Source organism: Salvelinus alpinus, chromosome 5, assembly GCF_045679555.1.
Source record: "Salvelinus alpinus chromosome 5, SLU_Salpinus.1, whole genome shotgun sequence".
Taxonomy (NCBI): Eukaryota; Metazoa; Chordata; class Actinopteri; order Salmoniformes; family Salmonidae; genus Salvelinus; species Salvelinus alpinus.
Window position 1 is genome coordinate 60,790,492 of NC_092090.1, and position 17,057 is coordinate 60,807,548.

General features: G+C 44.3%; 1 protein-coding gene across 1 annotated transcript in view; it reads left to right on the forward strand.

Annotated features, from left to right (window-relative positions):
* LOC139576416 (protein Niban 2-like) overlaps positions 1 to 16,867 on the forward strand; it is a 57,538-nt gene extending 40,671 nt beyond the window's left edge. The window contains exons 7-14 of the mRNA XM_071402529.1: positions 4,101 to 4,205; positions 4,465 to 4,627; positions 5,240 to 5,427; positions 5,662 to 5,817; positions 7,206 to 7,319; positions 11,508 to 11,615; positions 11,835 to 11,946; positions 13,955 to 16,867. Coding sequence (XP_071258630.1) covers positions 4,101 to 4,205; positions 4,465 to 4,627; positions 5,240 to 5,427; positions 5,662 to 5,817; positions 7,206 to 7,319; positions 11,508 to 11,615; positions 11,835 to 11,946; positions 13,955 to 15,231 — 2,223 coding nt within the window. The 3' untranslated portion in view covers positions 15,232 to 16,867. The remainder of the gene's footprint in view (positions 1 to 4,100; positions 4,206 to 4,464; positions 4,628 to 5,239; positions 5,428 to 5,661; positions 5,818 to 7,205; positions 7,320 to 11,507; positions 11,616 to 11,834; positions 11,947 to 13,954) is intronic.
* Positions 16,868 to 17,057: the final 190 nt, after the last annotated feature.

Here is a 17,057-nt window from a genome sequence, read left to right on the forward strand (position 1 = left end):
TCCCCCGATTGCTCAGTTTGGCTGGGCAGCCAGCTCTAGGAAAAGTCTTAATGATTCCACACTTCTCCATCATTCTTAAATGGAAGGCCACTGTGTTCTTTGGGACCTTCAATGCTGCAGAAATGTTTTGGTACCCTTCCCCAGACCTGTGCCTCGACACAATCATGTCTCGGAGCTCTACGGACAATTCCTTCGATCTCATGGTTTGGTTTTTGCTCTGACATGCACTGTCAACTGTGGGTCCTTATATAGACAGGTGTGTGCCTTTTCCAAATCATCTCCAAAGAATTGAATTCACCCCAGGTGGACTCCAATCAAGTTGTAGAAACATCTCAAGGATGATCAATGGAAACAGGATGCACCTGAGCTCAATTTCGAGTCTCATAGCAAAGGGTCTGAATACTTATGTAAATAATAACCTGTTTTCACTTTGCCATTATGGGGTATTGTGTGTGTATTGATGAGGGGGGGGGGGGTATTTAATCTATTTTAGTATAAGGCTGTAACTAGGGATGCACCGATATGACATTTTGGGCCGATAACGTTATCCGATATTTTCCTTGCCAAAAAACTCGATACCGATAACAGATATTTACATTTTGAGTCCTTTTTAAACATTCTAGTACAGTTAAATAGCTGAAACACACCACACACACATTGACCAAAAAGTTATTTTAAAAAGAAAGGTGTACCAAGGCACTATTCATATATTTAATGAATAATAATGCCTTTATTTGTATGGCATGTTCAATAGAAATAAAGTTTGAAATCTACTATTGTGAACCTTCCTCCTCTTTCTTTTCACAACGTTATTTTGTTGGCATTTACATATTTCCCCATTTACTAGTAAAACATCAAAACCTATTTCTTTCACTTGCTGTGCTGTTTCGTTGTTTATTTGTTCAGTCGTTTCATTCTCAACCAGGATTTCGTCATACATGTCAAGCAGCAAAGTTTCAGCTCTGTCTGTCCGTGGCCTCTCTTCCTCGGTGCGCACTGTCACTGTGTCCGTTTCCATCATGTCCAGCTGTGTCTGTAACATTTCACGTAAACCCTGTTTCTTGTCTGCATCGAAGTAGCGGCCCTTGTACCTAGCATCGAGCATGGTGGCGACACAGTAAATAGGCTCAGAGAGAATGCCACCGACTCGCTTGTTCACAGCCTCTCGTAGAGTACTTTTCCAAGTTAACCCCACGGTCTGTGTCGGCAGTTTTATTGAGCGTCTGCTGCAGACGCAGTTGATGAGCTTCTTTCTCAAGTCAGTTGTTCGAATGGCGCTAAGAGTGTGTTCATGTTCTCGATTGTCATTGAAATGGCAGCAGCGGTATGAGAACCAGCACATTCTTGAGCTTTCCTCTGTACGAAATCCTCGTCGACCCACTGCGCTGTCAGACTCTGCATGCTCATGGGGCTGACATCGCTGGTCCAAATGTCAGTCGTGAAGCTAATGGCAGTGACGCCCATAGCAAGTAGCTCATGGATGTGCGTTTCAACAACATAGGGCAACATCTGAGAAATGGCGCCTACATGGTAGTGTGTACCGGGGCTCGAGGTACTCGACCAGTTGACGAAAGCCCACATCATCCACAACAGAGAACAGTTGATTGTCAAGGGCAATGAATTCCATTATCTTGGCGTGAATGGAGTTGTCTTGCTGAAATGTTTTTACTCTTTCAAATGACTGCTCGATCCACACAGCAGACATTGTGGACTAGGTTAGGAATATAGCACGTGTAGCGCTATATTTTTCGTGGCGTCATTACGTCATCTACCTACGTTTATATAGGTATGCACATCAGCTTTAACATCGGCGTTAAACTAGACATCAGGCCGATGTTGGCATTTTTAGCCAATATCGACTGTTTTCAATATGCTTACCAATTGTAAAAAATAAAATATATAAATATATTATACTTTTTTTTTTTTTAAATACAACAAAAATATATATATATTATATCGCACATCGCTAGCTATAACGTAACAATGTGGAAAAAGTCAAGGGGTATGAATACTTTCCGAATGCACTGTAGCGCACTACTTTTGAACAGAGCCAAATGGGTCTATGTAGGGAATAGGGTGTAATTTGGGATGCAATCAGGGATGTAGAGTCCAGCTGAGAGATGATGTCACTATGCCCCCTGCCCTGGTGACACAGCATCCTGTGGGCATGAGCTCAGTGCCCCCCCCCCCCCGAGCAGAGCTGAGTCTTTGTCTGTTTGTGTGAGTGTGATGTCTGTAGCTCTTACATCAGGGCCTGGGGGCCTTGACTCATACCCATCATTCTTAGTATCTCATAGACAGATTGCTCCAGTGGGAGATGGAGGGAGCCAAAGGTCAGACGAGGAGCCTTGGGCTCAGAGTTAGCCACAGAGTCACAACACAGCACTTTCAACAGACAGACAGACACAGCCTGTGTATATACAGTGTACAAAACATTATGAAAACCTGCTCTTTCCATGAGACTGACCAGGTGAATCCTATGATCCCTTTTTGATGTCACTTGTTAAATCCACTTCAATCAGTGTAGATGAAGGGGAGGAGACCGGTTAAAGAAGACATTTCAAACCACCTTCGTAAGTGGTTTGAAGTCCGATACAAATCTGATTCCTGGCCATGCACCTTATTATTTGCCCTCAAGTGGTTTGGCACATTTTGTTTTATTGCTAGCTACTCTGTTGACAGTTTGACAAGAACATGGTAGCTAACTATCTTGTTAACGGTTTACAAACAAATTAGTGAATGTGCTAGAAACCTAAATGGCTACCTAGCTAGCTAGTTGGCTCTTGTTGCTAGACAAAACTGAGTAATTTGAGGCTTTTAAAGTGTTCTTACACTATGATTTTTGAACATTCAAAGCAACTGGGAAATGTCCATGGCAGGCATTGTCAATTTAACTTGCTACATAACTTCTGAGTGGTAGGTCGCATGAGCACCACTACCAATCAGCCTACACCACTGCACACACATCCGCCATTACTATGACAACTAGCATAGCCTTGTAAGAAAATGACTGCTGTCTGAACATACACGCATCCTATTTGGTCACTTGTAAACTTGCTTTTTGAACAGTCAGTATTCCAAAACGTATTTGAAAAACAAAACCGATGTTGAGCATTAAGGCCAGCATTGTGAACAAGGCTTAAGAGACCGATCAGGACAGATAGCCTGATGCTGTTATGCTTGTAGCAGCAGTGACTGCTGCCTCTGTGCACTCCTTGGCTAACATTTTAACAATAACCAAACAGTGGTAGTCATTCACCCGTGCCCTGCTGTGACACACCACCAATGAGACACCTACAGATAAGACCAGCACTCATCGTTCTGTTTCAAGTTGAAATACACCAGAATGGTAGAACAGAGATTCTCTGGCAGCATTGCCAACTCGGCTCCTACACATTCCTCTGTCCCATATCATCATGCAAGATCAGTAACTCGCATCCAATGCAGCCTAGCCCAAAGCTCTTGACTTCAAGGCCAAATAAGTACAATAGAAGATAGTCATGATAAATATGTTGTGATGAATGTGTTGGGCCCCTTATATTCACCTCTGGACCTCAAAGCCAGTTCCACTTATTTTAGACCTGGGGACACCAGGTGGGTGCAATTAATTATCAGGTACAACAGAAAACCAGCAGGCTCCGGACCTCATAGGGTAAGAGTTTAATACCACTGATCTAGAGCAATCAGGCTAGAAAAACCAGTTCTCTGGTTTCGATAGCTCTGACATATCTGTAGTGTAGAGTGCCGACCACACCTGAGAGGGTAAAGTACGGTAGACTAGTATACAGACTTTTGGAGATGCCCTCCAGCAGATACAAAGCATGAATAGGACCTAAAATGAACCACTTCCGATGTATAAATAAATACTTTGCCCTGAGGCCATAGATTGGCCCCATTGCCCAGAGGTGGAGAGAGTGAGCTGGTGTGACCTTAGTAGGTCATAAGAATTGTATCACTCTGGAAGTATGGCTGTATTGGTCTCAGTAGTTCATGAATCACTTTGCGTCCCTTTTTGGGAAATTTGTCTTGCGTCTCAAACAGCACAGCATCACCACACTTATTGTTGTCATCTGATCTCAAACCTACTACCATCCCTGTAGATTCTGGCCAACCTGGTGATGGAGACACTTCTCCCTGAGGTCAGGGATCTCATCACTCCGGGACTGAAAGGCAAAATGTACGAAAGGCAGAGGAACTGGATGCTGGTAAGTCCTATCTCACACCACTGATCAAATACCCCTTTTATAATACTAGGGAAAATGTCTTCTCCTTAACCAGCTTCTGAGTTCCCTGTTTGTACATGAATCCATGTCATGTTGGGATGCAAGAATGCTGGTGATCTACATCTTTTTTATTCCATGTTCACAAAGGTGGATAACATGGCACTTTGGTCAACGTTTCGGCCCAGTGGCTTTTCTCAATACAAGATGCAGACATAACAATCCTCTGTGTGTTCCCATGCAGATCTGCGATGCTGTTTATGGTCTGGTGGTGAGGCAGGCCCAGGCCCAGTATGAGGCTGTGGTGCAGAGCTGTGAGGCTGGACGCCCCCTTCTAGAGGCCTCCATACGCACAGACATGGACCAGATCATCACCTCCAAGGAGCACGTCAGCAACAAAATCAAAGGTGAAGCCTCAGTGACCTGTGTGGTCCAGCTGCGGACCCCAGCTCATGTATACTAGAGCCGGCATGAGTTGGAATCCACACCACTGCACTTCTGACTTGCCAACTTTTCCACCTTTTATGTCTCCTCTTCATTATCCCATCTTAATAAAATAAATAAATATATTTAAAAGGTATGAGCCCTCCACAGTAAGATGAAGTTGAGCCCTAGTCCCAGACGTAGATTCTAATTCATACTCTGAATACCTACAGTACATGTCTGGCCTGTATGTCATTCTGGGCTCTTTGCCAGTGGTGTGACAAATATTTATCAACAGTTGAACAGGTGGTTGTCACAGCCACAGACAGTTTTGTGCTATGTTGACAGCATGCGTCCATGGAGTGGAAGTCAGGAAGAAGAGCAGCATTCCATCAGCAGTTACATGGGGGACCTAGTCTGTCGCAATAACAGTCTTATATGGGGAGGAGCTGAATTCCTTTGGACGAATCATATCTTGAGAAAAGCATGTGTTGCACAATGAGTCACAGTGGAACTTCTGCCAGTTTTTATAAAGTCATGTAGACTAGTCTGTGCGTTGACATCCTCTCTCTCTCTCTCGTTGTGTTTCCTCCCAGCGGTGGCGCTGCCTAAGGCAGAGAAGCTGCTGAAGGTGAGTATCCAGCCCTACATCAGCTCTATCCTGGAGGCCCTGATGGAGCCCACCAGTCGAGGCTTCTCTGAGGTCAGGGACGTCTTCTTCAGAGAGCTGGTGGACATGAGCAAGAACACACTGAACGACAGCACCAAGGAAAAACTGGGAGAGGTGAGAACGTTGATACTCATTTACATGGGTGTCAGTCTAATGATCCAGCATAACAGTTTAGCTGCGTTCTTTCAATCCACCCATTTTAGGTGATATCTGAAGTGTAGCATACAAATTGATGCGTGAATTGAAAGACGTATATCATCCAAGCCTGGTCTCTATGGTCTGTGTGTTAATTCTGTCAACCCAGCCTCACTCTTCCTTCTCTCCCTCCTTCTCTCCCTCTCTCGTCAGCACATGGAGAAGATCTCTATGCTGGCTTTCCACCCGGTGAAGATGCAGAGCTGCTATGAGAAAGTGGAGGACCTGAGTCTGGACGGCCTGCAGCAGAGGTTCGACGTCTCCAGCCCCTCCGTGTTCGTCCAGAGGGCACAGATCCTCATGAGAGAGGTACAACATTTCTAACGGGCGCTGATTGAGGATGAAGGTTTTACATGCAATGACTGTGATAGGTTGTCGTACCTAGCTTAATTGAATGTGATCAAAATGCAAACGTGAACTACACCCTCCCACACCTTATTACATTCTGCAAAACGTGACACAACCTCTTACTGATGATGTGGACAGTTTTTCACTAAACTGACATATGGGGTATGAGTATGGTGAGGTACTAATTAAATAATTGCTGAAATGTCTCCATTTGAGTTCCTGGCTGGTGTATGAGTGCTGAACGGATGTGGCCTGCAGGTCTATTTTGTGGTTGTTGGTTGTGTTGTTTTGTCTGAGATCCTCAGAGCTACAGTATGGGGAGTTCTTTATTATTGTGGTTGGAGAACAAGCACATTCTGGTTAGTGAGTGGTGGTTTACTGTCATTGGCTGGCAGGTCTCTGTTGACAGGCTGTTGGTTGTTGGAGAGATATCCTAGAGCCAAGTATTCACCACTCTGTCCCCCACTGTGAATCACATAGGCTGTCCTCTTTGTAGTGGCTAGAAGCTGCTGGGGGTGAGACTTCTCAGACAGGGGCTAAGGTCTCAGAGTTCAACAATTTAACTTTGCTTTGCATCCAAGATTCTGTTTATAGTTCAGATATACAATAGCAAATATCTACCCTCAGGGTTGGTTGTTGGAGAGATATCCTAGAGCCAAGTATTCACCACTCTGTCCCCCACTGTGAATCACATAGGCTGTCCTCTTTGTAGTGGCTAGAAGCTGCTGGGGGTGAGACTTCTCAGACAGGGGCTAAGGTCTCAGAGTTCAACAATTTAACTTTGCTTTGCATCCAAGATTCTGTTTATAGTTCAGATATACAATAGCAAATATCTACCCTCAGGGTTCAGAGTGTGATTAGTTTAGAATGGCGGGAGGGAAGGTTTTGTTTGGACAGGATTCAACTAGTGTATATAGAAAGCAATCCTATTTTGTTATGCTCCACTTAAAAAGGAATTGTTGGGAAGATACTGCCCCTTTGTGGTGAATATATGAACACTGATGGAATGTTTTGTTCTTGGCTTGGCATTTTGTGATTTCAGCAAACAGGCAAATCATGGACTTGATCTATACACTGTCGGATGACTGCTTAGTGGAGTTCACCAGTTTATTGAGTTACCAACATGCCCACATGATGATCCATTTTATAAACCGATTTCTCTGCGTTCTCTTTCTGTCTGGTAGAGTATAGTCCATTTTAAAGAGAGGTTTACTTGCAATGACTGTGATTTGTGGTTGTTTTCCCACCACTGAACTTAGTTGAATGCACTGACTGTAAGTCACTCTGGATAACAGCGTTTGCTAAATGACTAAAATGTAAACTGATAAACAAACCTTTTATCTGTGCAGCAAATGGACGATGCGGTGTACACCTTTGAGCAGATCCTCCACCAGAGTCTGGAGGACCAGGGGCCAGAGGGTCTCTGTAAGAGCATCCAGCGCTGCCAGGACCGGGTCATCAAGGTAAGGCAGACAGGAAAGGGATGGCTGTTGGCCCAGTGCACACCATGACATAGGCACAATGACTAATCAAGACCATTGCGCTCTCCCCAAAAAAAGTTTCGTTGGTGTGTAAAACCAGTGAATCTAGATAAGCACACAAAAATGTCATATATGGCTTGCTAGGTACATGGATGGGTAACATTTCATATATATATATTTTTTTTTCAACTTTATTTAACCAGGTAGGCCAGTTGAGAACAAGTTCTCATTTACAACTGCGACCTGGCCAAGATAAAGATAAAACCAAGATAAAACAACAACACAGAGTTACACATGGGATAAACAAACGTACAGTCAATAACACAATATAAAATATGTATACAGTGTGTGCAAATTAAGTAAGGAGGTAAGCCAATAAATAGGCCATAGTGGCGAAGTAATTACAATTTAGCAATTTAACACTGGAGTGATAGATGTGCAGATGAGGATGTGCAAAAGAGCAGAAAAGAAAAAAAAACAATTATGGGGATAGCCCATCCAACCTACTACCTATTTACAGATGGGCTGTGTACATCTACACCGATCGGTAAGCTGCTCTGACAGCCGATGCTTGAAGTTAGTGAGGGAGATATAAGTCTCCAACTTCAGTGATTTTTGCAATTCGTTACAGTCATTGACAGCAGAGAACTGGAAGGAAAGGCGGCCAAAGGAGGTGTTGGCTTTGGGGATGACCAGTGAAATATATCTGCTGGAGCGCGTGCTACGGGTGGGTGTTGCTATGGTGACCATTGAGCTGAGTAAGGCGGCGCTTTACCTAGCAAAGACTTATAGATGACCTGGAGCCAGTGGGTTTGGCGGCTAATATGTAGCGAGGACCAGCCAATGAAAGCATACAGGTCGCAGTGGTGGGTAGTATATGGGGCTTTGGTGACAAAACGGATGGCACTGTGATAGACTACATCCAGTTTGCTGAGTAGAGTGTTGGAGGCTATTTTGTAAATGACATCGCCAAAGTCAAGGATCGGCAGGATAGTCAGTTTTACGAGGGTATGTTTAGCAGCATGAGTGAAGAAAGCTTTGTTGTGAAATAGGAAGCCGATTCTAGATTTAATTTTGGATTGGAGATGCTTAATATGAGTCTGGAAGGAGAGTTTACAGTCTAGCCAGACATCTAGGTATTTGAAGTTGTCCACGTATTCTAAGTCAGAACAGTCTAGAGTAGTGATGCTAGGCGGGCGGGTGCGGGCAGCGATCGGTTGAAGAGCATGCATTTAGTTTTACTAGCGTTTAAGAGTAGTTGGAGGCCCTGGAAAGAGTGTTGTTTGGCATTGAAGCTCGTTTGGAGGTTTGTTAACACAGCGTCCAAGGAAGGGCCAGATGTATAAAGAATGGTGTCGTCTGCCGATAAGAATACGGTGATTGACAGTCAAGCCTTGGCCAGGTCGATGAAAATGGCTGGACAGTACTGTTTTTTTATCGATGGCAGTTATGATATCGTTTAGGACCTTGAGCGTGGCTGAGGTGCACCCGTGACCAGCTCGGAAACCGGATTGCATAGCGGAGAAGGTACGCTGGGATTCGAAATGGTCTGTGATCTGTTTGTTCACTTGGCTTTCGAAGAATTTAGAAAGGCAGGGCAGGAAGGATATAGGTCTGTAACAGTTTGGGTCTAGAGTGTTTCCCCGTTTGAAGAGGGGGATGACCGCGGCCGCTTTCCAATCTTTGGGGATCTCAGACGATATGAAAGAGTTTGAACAGACTAGTAATAGGGGTTGGGACAATGGTGGCGGATAATTTTAGAAAGAGAGGGTTCAGATTGTCTAGCCCAGCTGAATTGTAGGGATCCAGATTCTGCAGCTCTTTCAGGACATCAGCTGTCTGGATTTGGGTGAAAGAGAAGCGGGGGGGGGGGCTTGGGCCAGTTGCTATGTGTGTATATTGTGTATATTATGTGTGTATATTGTGTATATTGGTTCCTGACTTTCCTGAAAAGTTGCATATCACGGGGACTATTCGAAGCTTGTGCAGTGCGCAAGGGCAGTTGAGTCTGGAGTGAACCACGGGCTATATCTGTTCTTAGTTCTACATTTTTTGAAAGGGGCATGCTTATTTAAGATGGTGAGGAAGGCACTTTTGAAGAACAACCAGGCATCCTCTACTGACGGGATGAGGTCAATATCCTTCCAGGATGCCATGTCGATTTAGAAAGGCCTGCTCGCAGAAGTGTTTTAGGGAGCATTTGACAGTGATGAGGGGTGGTCGTTTGACCGCAGACCCATAACGGACGCAGGCAATGAGGCCGTGATCGCTGAGATCCTGGTTGAAAACAGCAGAGGTGTATTTAGAGGGCAAGTTGGTCAGGATGATATCTATGAGGGTGCCCATGTTTACGGATTTGGGGTTGTACCTGGTAGGTTCCTTGATAATTTGTGTCAGATTGAGGGCATCTAGCTTAGATTGTAGGACGGCCGGGGTGATAAGCATATCCCAGTTTAGGTCACCTAACAGTACGAACTCTGACGATAGATGGGGGGGCGATCAATTCACATATAGTGTCCAGGGCACAGCTGGGAGCTGAGGGGGTCTATAACAAGCGGTAACAGTGAGAGACTTATTTCTGGAGAGATGGATTTTTAAAAGTAGTAGCTCGAACTGTTTGGGCAAAGACCTGGATAGTATGACAGAACTCAGCAGGCTATCTCTACAATAGATTGCAACTCCGCCTCCTTTAGCAGTTCTATCTTGACGGAAATGTAATTGGGGATGGAAATTTCCGAATTTTTGGTGGCCTTCCTAAGTCAGGATTCAAACACGGCTAGGACATCAGGGTTGGCGGAGTGTGCTAAAGCAGTGAATGAAGCAAACTTAGGGAATAGCAATCTGATGTTAACATGCATGAACCCAAGGCTTTTACGGTTACAGAAGTTAACAAATGACAGTGCCTTGGTACACACAGGGCCTGGGTTAACCTCTACATCACCAGAGGAACAGAGGAGGAGAAGGATAAGGGTACGGCTAAAGGCAATAAGAACTGGTTGTCTAGTGCGTTCGGAACAGAGAGTAAAAGGAGCAGACTTCTGGGCCTGGTGGGATAGATTCAGGGCATAACGCATAGACAAGTGCATGGTAGGGTGCGAGTACAGTGGAGGTAAACCTAGGCATTGGGTGACGATGAAAGAGGCTGCATCTCTGGAAGCGCCAGTTAAGCTAGGTGCGGTCTCCGCATGTGTGAGGGGTGGGGCAAGGGAGCTAATCGAGGCATGTAGAGCTGGACTAGAGGCTCCGCAGTAAAACAAAACAATGAGAACTACCCTAAACTGTGTAGCCGAGTGATCATAGGGTCCAATAAGCAGCAATGGACGAAACAGGGAGCCGCTCGGCAGTCATCACTACGCTAGGCGAGCGGGAGACACGGCGCTCAGAGAGCTAGCAGGCCGGGGCTAGTAGCTGGGTCCTCACCGACATCAACGACGCAGAGGCCGGTTGAGACCACATTGGCCGAAATACGTCAGCAAACCAGTCGCGATGGATCGGCGGGGCTCCGTGTCGACAAAGGGTCCAGGCCAATTGGCAAGAGAGATATTGTAGTTGGTGTACTATGTTTGCTAGCCGGGGGAATGGGCCTAGCTCGAGGCTAACTGGTGCTTGCTTCTGGACAAGGGCGTTAGCCACGATAGCCACTCGGTAGCAGCTAGCTAGCTGCGATGATCCGGTGTAATGGTACAGAGCTTGTGGCAGAAATCCGGTGATGTAGTGTGGGAAAAAAGCAGTCCGATATGCTCCGGGCTGATATAGCGCTGTGCAGACTGGCAGATATTATCCGGGCTATCCAGGCTAAAGTGGCTGGTGTCTGTGCTAAAGGTAAAGACTGCTAGCAATGGCTAACAATGACTAAATAGCTAGTAGCTAATTAGCTGGATAGCTTCTGATGGAGGTTCCAGTTATGTCTATAAAAAAAAAGTAGCAGATCCGTACCACGTTGGGTGAGGCGGGTTGCAGGAAGCTGTATTTAACTCTAAAATGGAAAAAGAGCTTGAAATGTATACAGAAAGACAAAAAAAGCGGAATATTTACACGGGACAAAAACAAACACGTATTGCTGCCACTCCATCTTGGAAAATGTAGGCTTGAGCAGATTGATGCTACATAAATGTTCTCTAAAAAATCATCACATCTCCTGTCTTTTATTTCCCTCCTGTCTGTCCACAGAAATTTGACTATGACAGCAGCACAGTCCGGAAGAGGTTCTTTCGAGAGGCTCTTCTTCAGATCTTCATCCCTTACATGCTGAAGCAGCTCACTCCCTCCGTCGCATCTGTAAGTCTAGCAGCTGTAGCCGGCTAGACTGTGTCTAGACGGGTCAAATGCATACGTTGTGTGAAACTGACATTGCACTTCCATGCAATAGCATTCCCTTTGTCACTCATACTGTTAACTTACTGTTTCTCTGCATGTCTCTCCTGAGTGTATTCCTGAGTGTGTATGACACCTTTTATGGGTCCTCTGTTCTCATACTTGTTCCTCTGCCGTGTCCAGGAGCTGCCTCGTTTCCAGGAGCTGATTTTTGAGGACTTCTCTCGTTTCATCCTGGTGGAGAACATCTTTGAGGAAGTGGTGCTGCACTCTGTCATGAAGGACATCATGATGGGTGAGTCTCACAGTGGAAACAGTGGCTTTGTCCTTAATGGCACCATTACTCCCTTTCTATTGCATTACTATGGGCCCTGATCAATAGGAGGAATAGGGTGCCATTTGGGACGCAGACATATACTTCTCTTATATTTGAATGACTTATGTCAGGGTTAACCAACTGGCGGTGATTTCATTTTGCCCCCCAAGTTTTCTGAGCAAAAAATGTATTAATAAAAAAAAATGGAGGCTTCAACATAAAATACTATAGAAACACAAGCAAATCCGCACCAAGTGAGTGTACAAAACATTAGGAACACCTGCTTTTTCCATGACAAACTGACCAGGTAAATCCAGGTGAAAGCAATGATTCCTTATTGATGTTAAATTCACTTCAATCAGTGTAGATGAAGAGGACGAGATCTGTTAAAGAATGATTTTTAAGCCTTGAGACAATTAAGACTTGGTGTGTGTGTGCCATGCAGAGGGTGAATGGGAAAGACAAAAGCTTTAAGTGCCTTTGAATGGGGTATGGCAGTAGGTGCCAGGCACACTGGTTTGAATGTGTCAAGAACTGCAACACTGCTTGGTTTTTCACGCTCAAAGGTTTCCCATATGTATCAAAAATGGTCCACCACCCAAAGGACATCCAACCGACTTGACACAATTGTGGGAAGCATTGGATTCAACCTGGGCCAGCATCCCTGTGAAATGCTTTCGACACCTTGTAGAGTCCATACCCCGATTTAATTGAGGCTGTTCTGAGGGCGAAAGAGGTGCAACTCAATATTAGGAAGGTGTTTCTAATGTTTTGTACACTCAGTGTATGTGATCATATGCAGATAAGCAAGGTTTGAAAATATGTTTTAGTCAAACATTATATCTGTTGGGCTTCTGAGTGTGTCAATTTGCAGTTTACAAATTGTTTGTAGTTATGTTCCGGCCCCCTAACCATCCACTCAAGAAAAGATTGGCCCGGTGCTGAATCTAGTTGATGATCCCTGCCTTATGTGTTCAGTGTATGGAATAAGAGTACTCACAGGCTATATTTAGGCCCCAGAGTTCTTCGTCACCAAATGACCTCACTAGGAAAGACTCCATGCTCTAGTGATATCCAAAATCGATGTGTTAGAAGAGATACCGCTCCTGAGTCGTTTCACCTCAAAAGCACAAGAAAGAAGATTGACAGCCACCATCTCTGATTGTTCTGAAATTGTTTCTGTAGTTAGAAACAGATATTTATTTTATTGAAACATTATTTGAAACATTTGAGAAATTAATCAAATTGTTGCACATATTTGCCATTTTAATTTATAGGATTCATATAATATTCAATAAATATATTACCCATCTTCCAGTTTGGTGCAAACCACTTCTTAATAATGTATAAAACATGAGAAATCCAAATAAATGGTCAAAAGCCCCCCACGGACCCCCCCAAGCCCATCCCAATGGCCAGTATACAGTATCAGTTATCTATATTTGACAGGTAGTATGACACTGCGGCTTGGATTATTGTTTATTCATACTATGTAATGCATTTTCTGTGAATTTTGTGATGTCCCCCCCCCCCCTTCAGACAAATTTGCCATTGAAGTCGCTTGCATTTCTGCCCATAAAATAGTGTGAAAGTACCATGTTTTTCCCACTAGATGCCGCTGTTCATGCTGTTACTTTTATCAATTTTGCTGGTCACTTGTGTTTATTAAGGGGGGTCTGAACTTTCTGATCAAGGCCTTGTTTTTCGGCTTGGTCAATAAGAAATGCAGAGGCCATGAAATCGGGTTTTGGGCATTATATTTAATGAATATTACATGAATCCTGTCTTTCAACAAAATAATATTGAAATACATATATAATGTTAAAACAAATAATGCAACTACAGAAACCATTTCAGAACAATCTGAGATGGTGGGTGTCATGGCTTTCTGAAATTAAATGGAACGAACCTCCGGTGGACAATGTCTTAATGACCTTTCTCTCTCTCTTTCTCTCTTTCTATCCTTTCTTTCTTCCTCCCTGTGTAGCTGTGAAGGAGGCAGCAGTCCAGAGGAGACACAACCTGTACAGGGACAGCATTGTATTGACCAGCAGTGACCCCAACCTGCATCTGCTGGGGGACAACACTGCCATCGATTGGGCTGGGGAGTACGGGACAGAACCGGAGGAAGGGCAGGGACAAGATGAGGGGGAGGAGACTGGTGATACTGGGGAGGCCCATAGGAGGCGCAGGATGAAGCAGGTGGTCTCTATGATCCAGCTGGATGGCTCCCCCATCCTGGTCAACGAGTCCTGCCTGGAGGTGCCCAGTGTGGACGGCATCCCTGAGGAGAGGGAGGGAGAGGGGGAGGACCAGGACGCAGACGCTCCATCGTCTCCAGAGATCATCCACCAGGATCCAGTCAAAGATAATGCAACCACTTCAAAACAAAAGAAGAAAGCCCCTCCACCTCCTGTCCAGCCAGAGAACAGTCCATCCCCTGCCCTAACGAACGGCTCCGTCCTGAAAGGAGGAGAGTCGGTGACAATCTTGAGTGTGGCCCCAGAGGTGCAGACCAAAATCTCAGAGGATGTGACCCAGGATGCTGAGCGTGAGAAAAAGTTCAGAGAGATTGAGAGCTCCTTACAGGAGAACACAGAATCAGCCATCGAGAGTGCCATACAGGAGATAGAGAATGCTGTGCAGGAAGAGGACAGCGAGCCAGGCGTAGAGGTGGCTGCAGTTTCACAGGAGACCGCAGTAGAAGTGTCCCCCTCAAGCCAGGAGGTTAGTAGTGTACCCTCAAGCAAAGAGAAGGAATCTCTGAAAACAGTTCAGGAAGAGGCTTCGGCACCAGCAGCTCTAACCCAAGAGGATACGTCTCCTAGTTCAGAGGCGGTATCTTCCCTACTCTCAACGCAGATGGAGGCAGTAGCAGTAACACCCATAGCACAAGAGGAGATCCCCACACCCATACCAACAGCCCTGGACACAGAGCTCCTAGTGCCTGCACTCACACCAACAGAAATTCCTGCAGCCACGACAACAGCCCTGGAGACGGAGAAAGTCCCTGTCCCTGCACCAATGCCAGAGGAGTCGGAGAGCACTGAGAGCACTTCAGATGTCCAGAGAGCAAATCCACAACCCACGGTGGATTTGGACTCCCTGCCCCCTCCGCCTCCACATGCCATCAGTGAGGCGGTGGAGAAGGCTGCCCCCAGTACAGAGGAGCCAGAGGCAGCAGAGGTGATCCCTGAGGCAGAGGGAGTGACTGTGGCCCAGGAGGGAGCAGCAGCGCAGAAGAAGGACTCTGTGACGGGATAGAAGAAGGACTCCGAGAAGGCAGTGTGGAATGAGTCATTGTTTGGGCTGTATGCTGGTGACAATTTGGATTTTGTTTTTTTTACCAAGACCGGGATATTATACACAATTAATCTCACAATAGCATAGACAATTTCATCAATGGAAATGGTTTGTATACAGTAGTTTTGCCAATAATTTTACTGCTTAGTTTTCGTCTTCAAGATTATTCTCTTAAATAAGTTACTTTTTTTTCACCAATATTATCCACCTCTACCAAATCATCAGTCTGTATGTACATTGATCGGGTTTCAGGTGCAACTTCAATGCCTGTATATGTTGTTTTCCTATTGTTTCTATATTTTGACAGATTACGTCCACATTCCAATTGACAGCATGTGCATTGTAGCTTGAGTGCCAGATGTTTGTGCGCTCATGCCAACTCTCACTGTCATTCATTGTCATTAAAAAAAACATGGCTTGACAATGACAGCTTTGGAATTCAAAGGCCACAAACTGATCTGGAATCAGGTTAGGAACTCACTCCATTGTCCTTTTTTACTATATATTCACTGGGTAGTGAATGATGAGCACAATAAAAAGACCCAGTTGTGTCCATATTATGGTGTGCTGTAAATATGAAATTAACTCACACACTTCAGGTGTTCTTGGTGGGGTATATAACGTTCAATATCATCACTGATTTGTCCTCTATGATCTGCACTACTGCTCAACCATTTGAATTGGCTTTACCCTGAATCCAAAAGCTGTCAAGGGTCTGACTTATCTAGTTTGTGTTCAATTGTATTTAGAGTGGACCATGACAACATGAGCAAAGCTACAGTATAGCTAGCCATGGCTAAATCAAAATCATAGAGTATTTATTCCAATAGGTTCAACGACTGATATGTGTCCTTGTTGGCATCTTATTGGTGTGCTTTCATTACTTTCGTACAGTTGCTCTCTACTCTGAATTTTCCTGTCAGTTTTTGAATCTCTTTTTCTATCAGAGTAATTCCAATACTTTTATAATTGTGCATCAACCTACAATAATATTCTTCTGGCGTGTATTTATTGAGATATGTCGAAAAGGTGTCTGGGAAGCAAGCAATTTGTGCAAGCAATTCTATAGTAACAGTGCCTTATGAAATACTAGAAAGCATCTCATTCAAAGTACTTTTTGTGTTCTATTTCAAATTGAAATGACAATCCGTCAAACATATTGATGTGTTAACTGTTCTGTTATCGCAAGACATGGAAAGCAAGGCAAATGAGTAATGGTATTTGATATGTCGTCCTTAATATTTGACAAATTCTTATTGATATGAATATCTCAGTTATAACATTGAGCTATTCCCAACAGAGAAAGCATCTGTACATAATGTATTTAATGCCATGTTGACTTCATACGTTTTTTGACCCTTTTCACTATCATATAGTCTTTCCACAGATGCTTGTCTTAGCAGCTGTGACAAGTTTTTATTTTTTACTTTCTCTTCAGTGCCTTCATTGATACACGTAATATGATCTCCTCAATTATTTGTATTTATTATGTATTGCACTCTGCATTTACTTCCCTTTTGATGCCTGTACTTTTAGATTTATTTTACTCAATGTTATACAAAGGACTCTTACTGATAATAAATCATTGTTGATTCAATATGTTTGTCTGTATGTTTTTCCTTTGGAACACAACGGTTTGTTAAAAGGGGCAGTCCGGAATTTGAAAAACAACATGGACATCTTGCCACTTTTTTTTGTTAAACAGCTCAGGGATGGGACTGGAGAAATTTGAACTACTCTCAAATTTTGAAAATGGATGGACCAATCCCAGATTGCCCCTTTTTAAA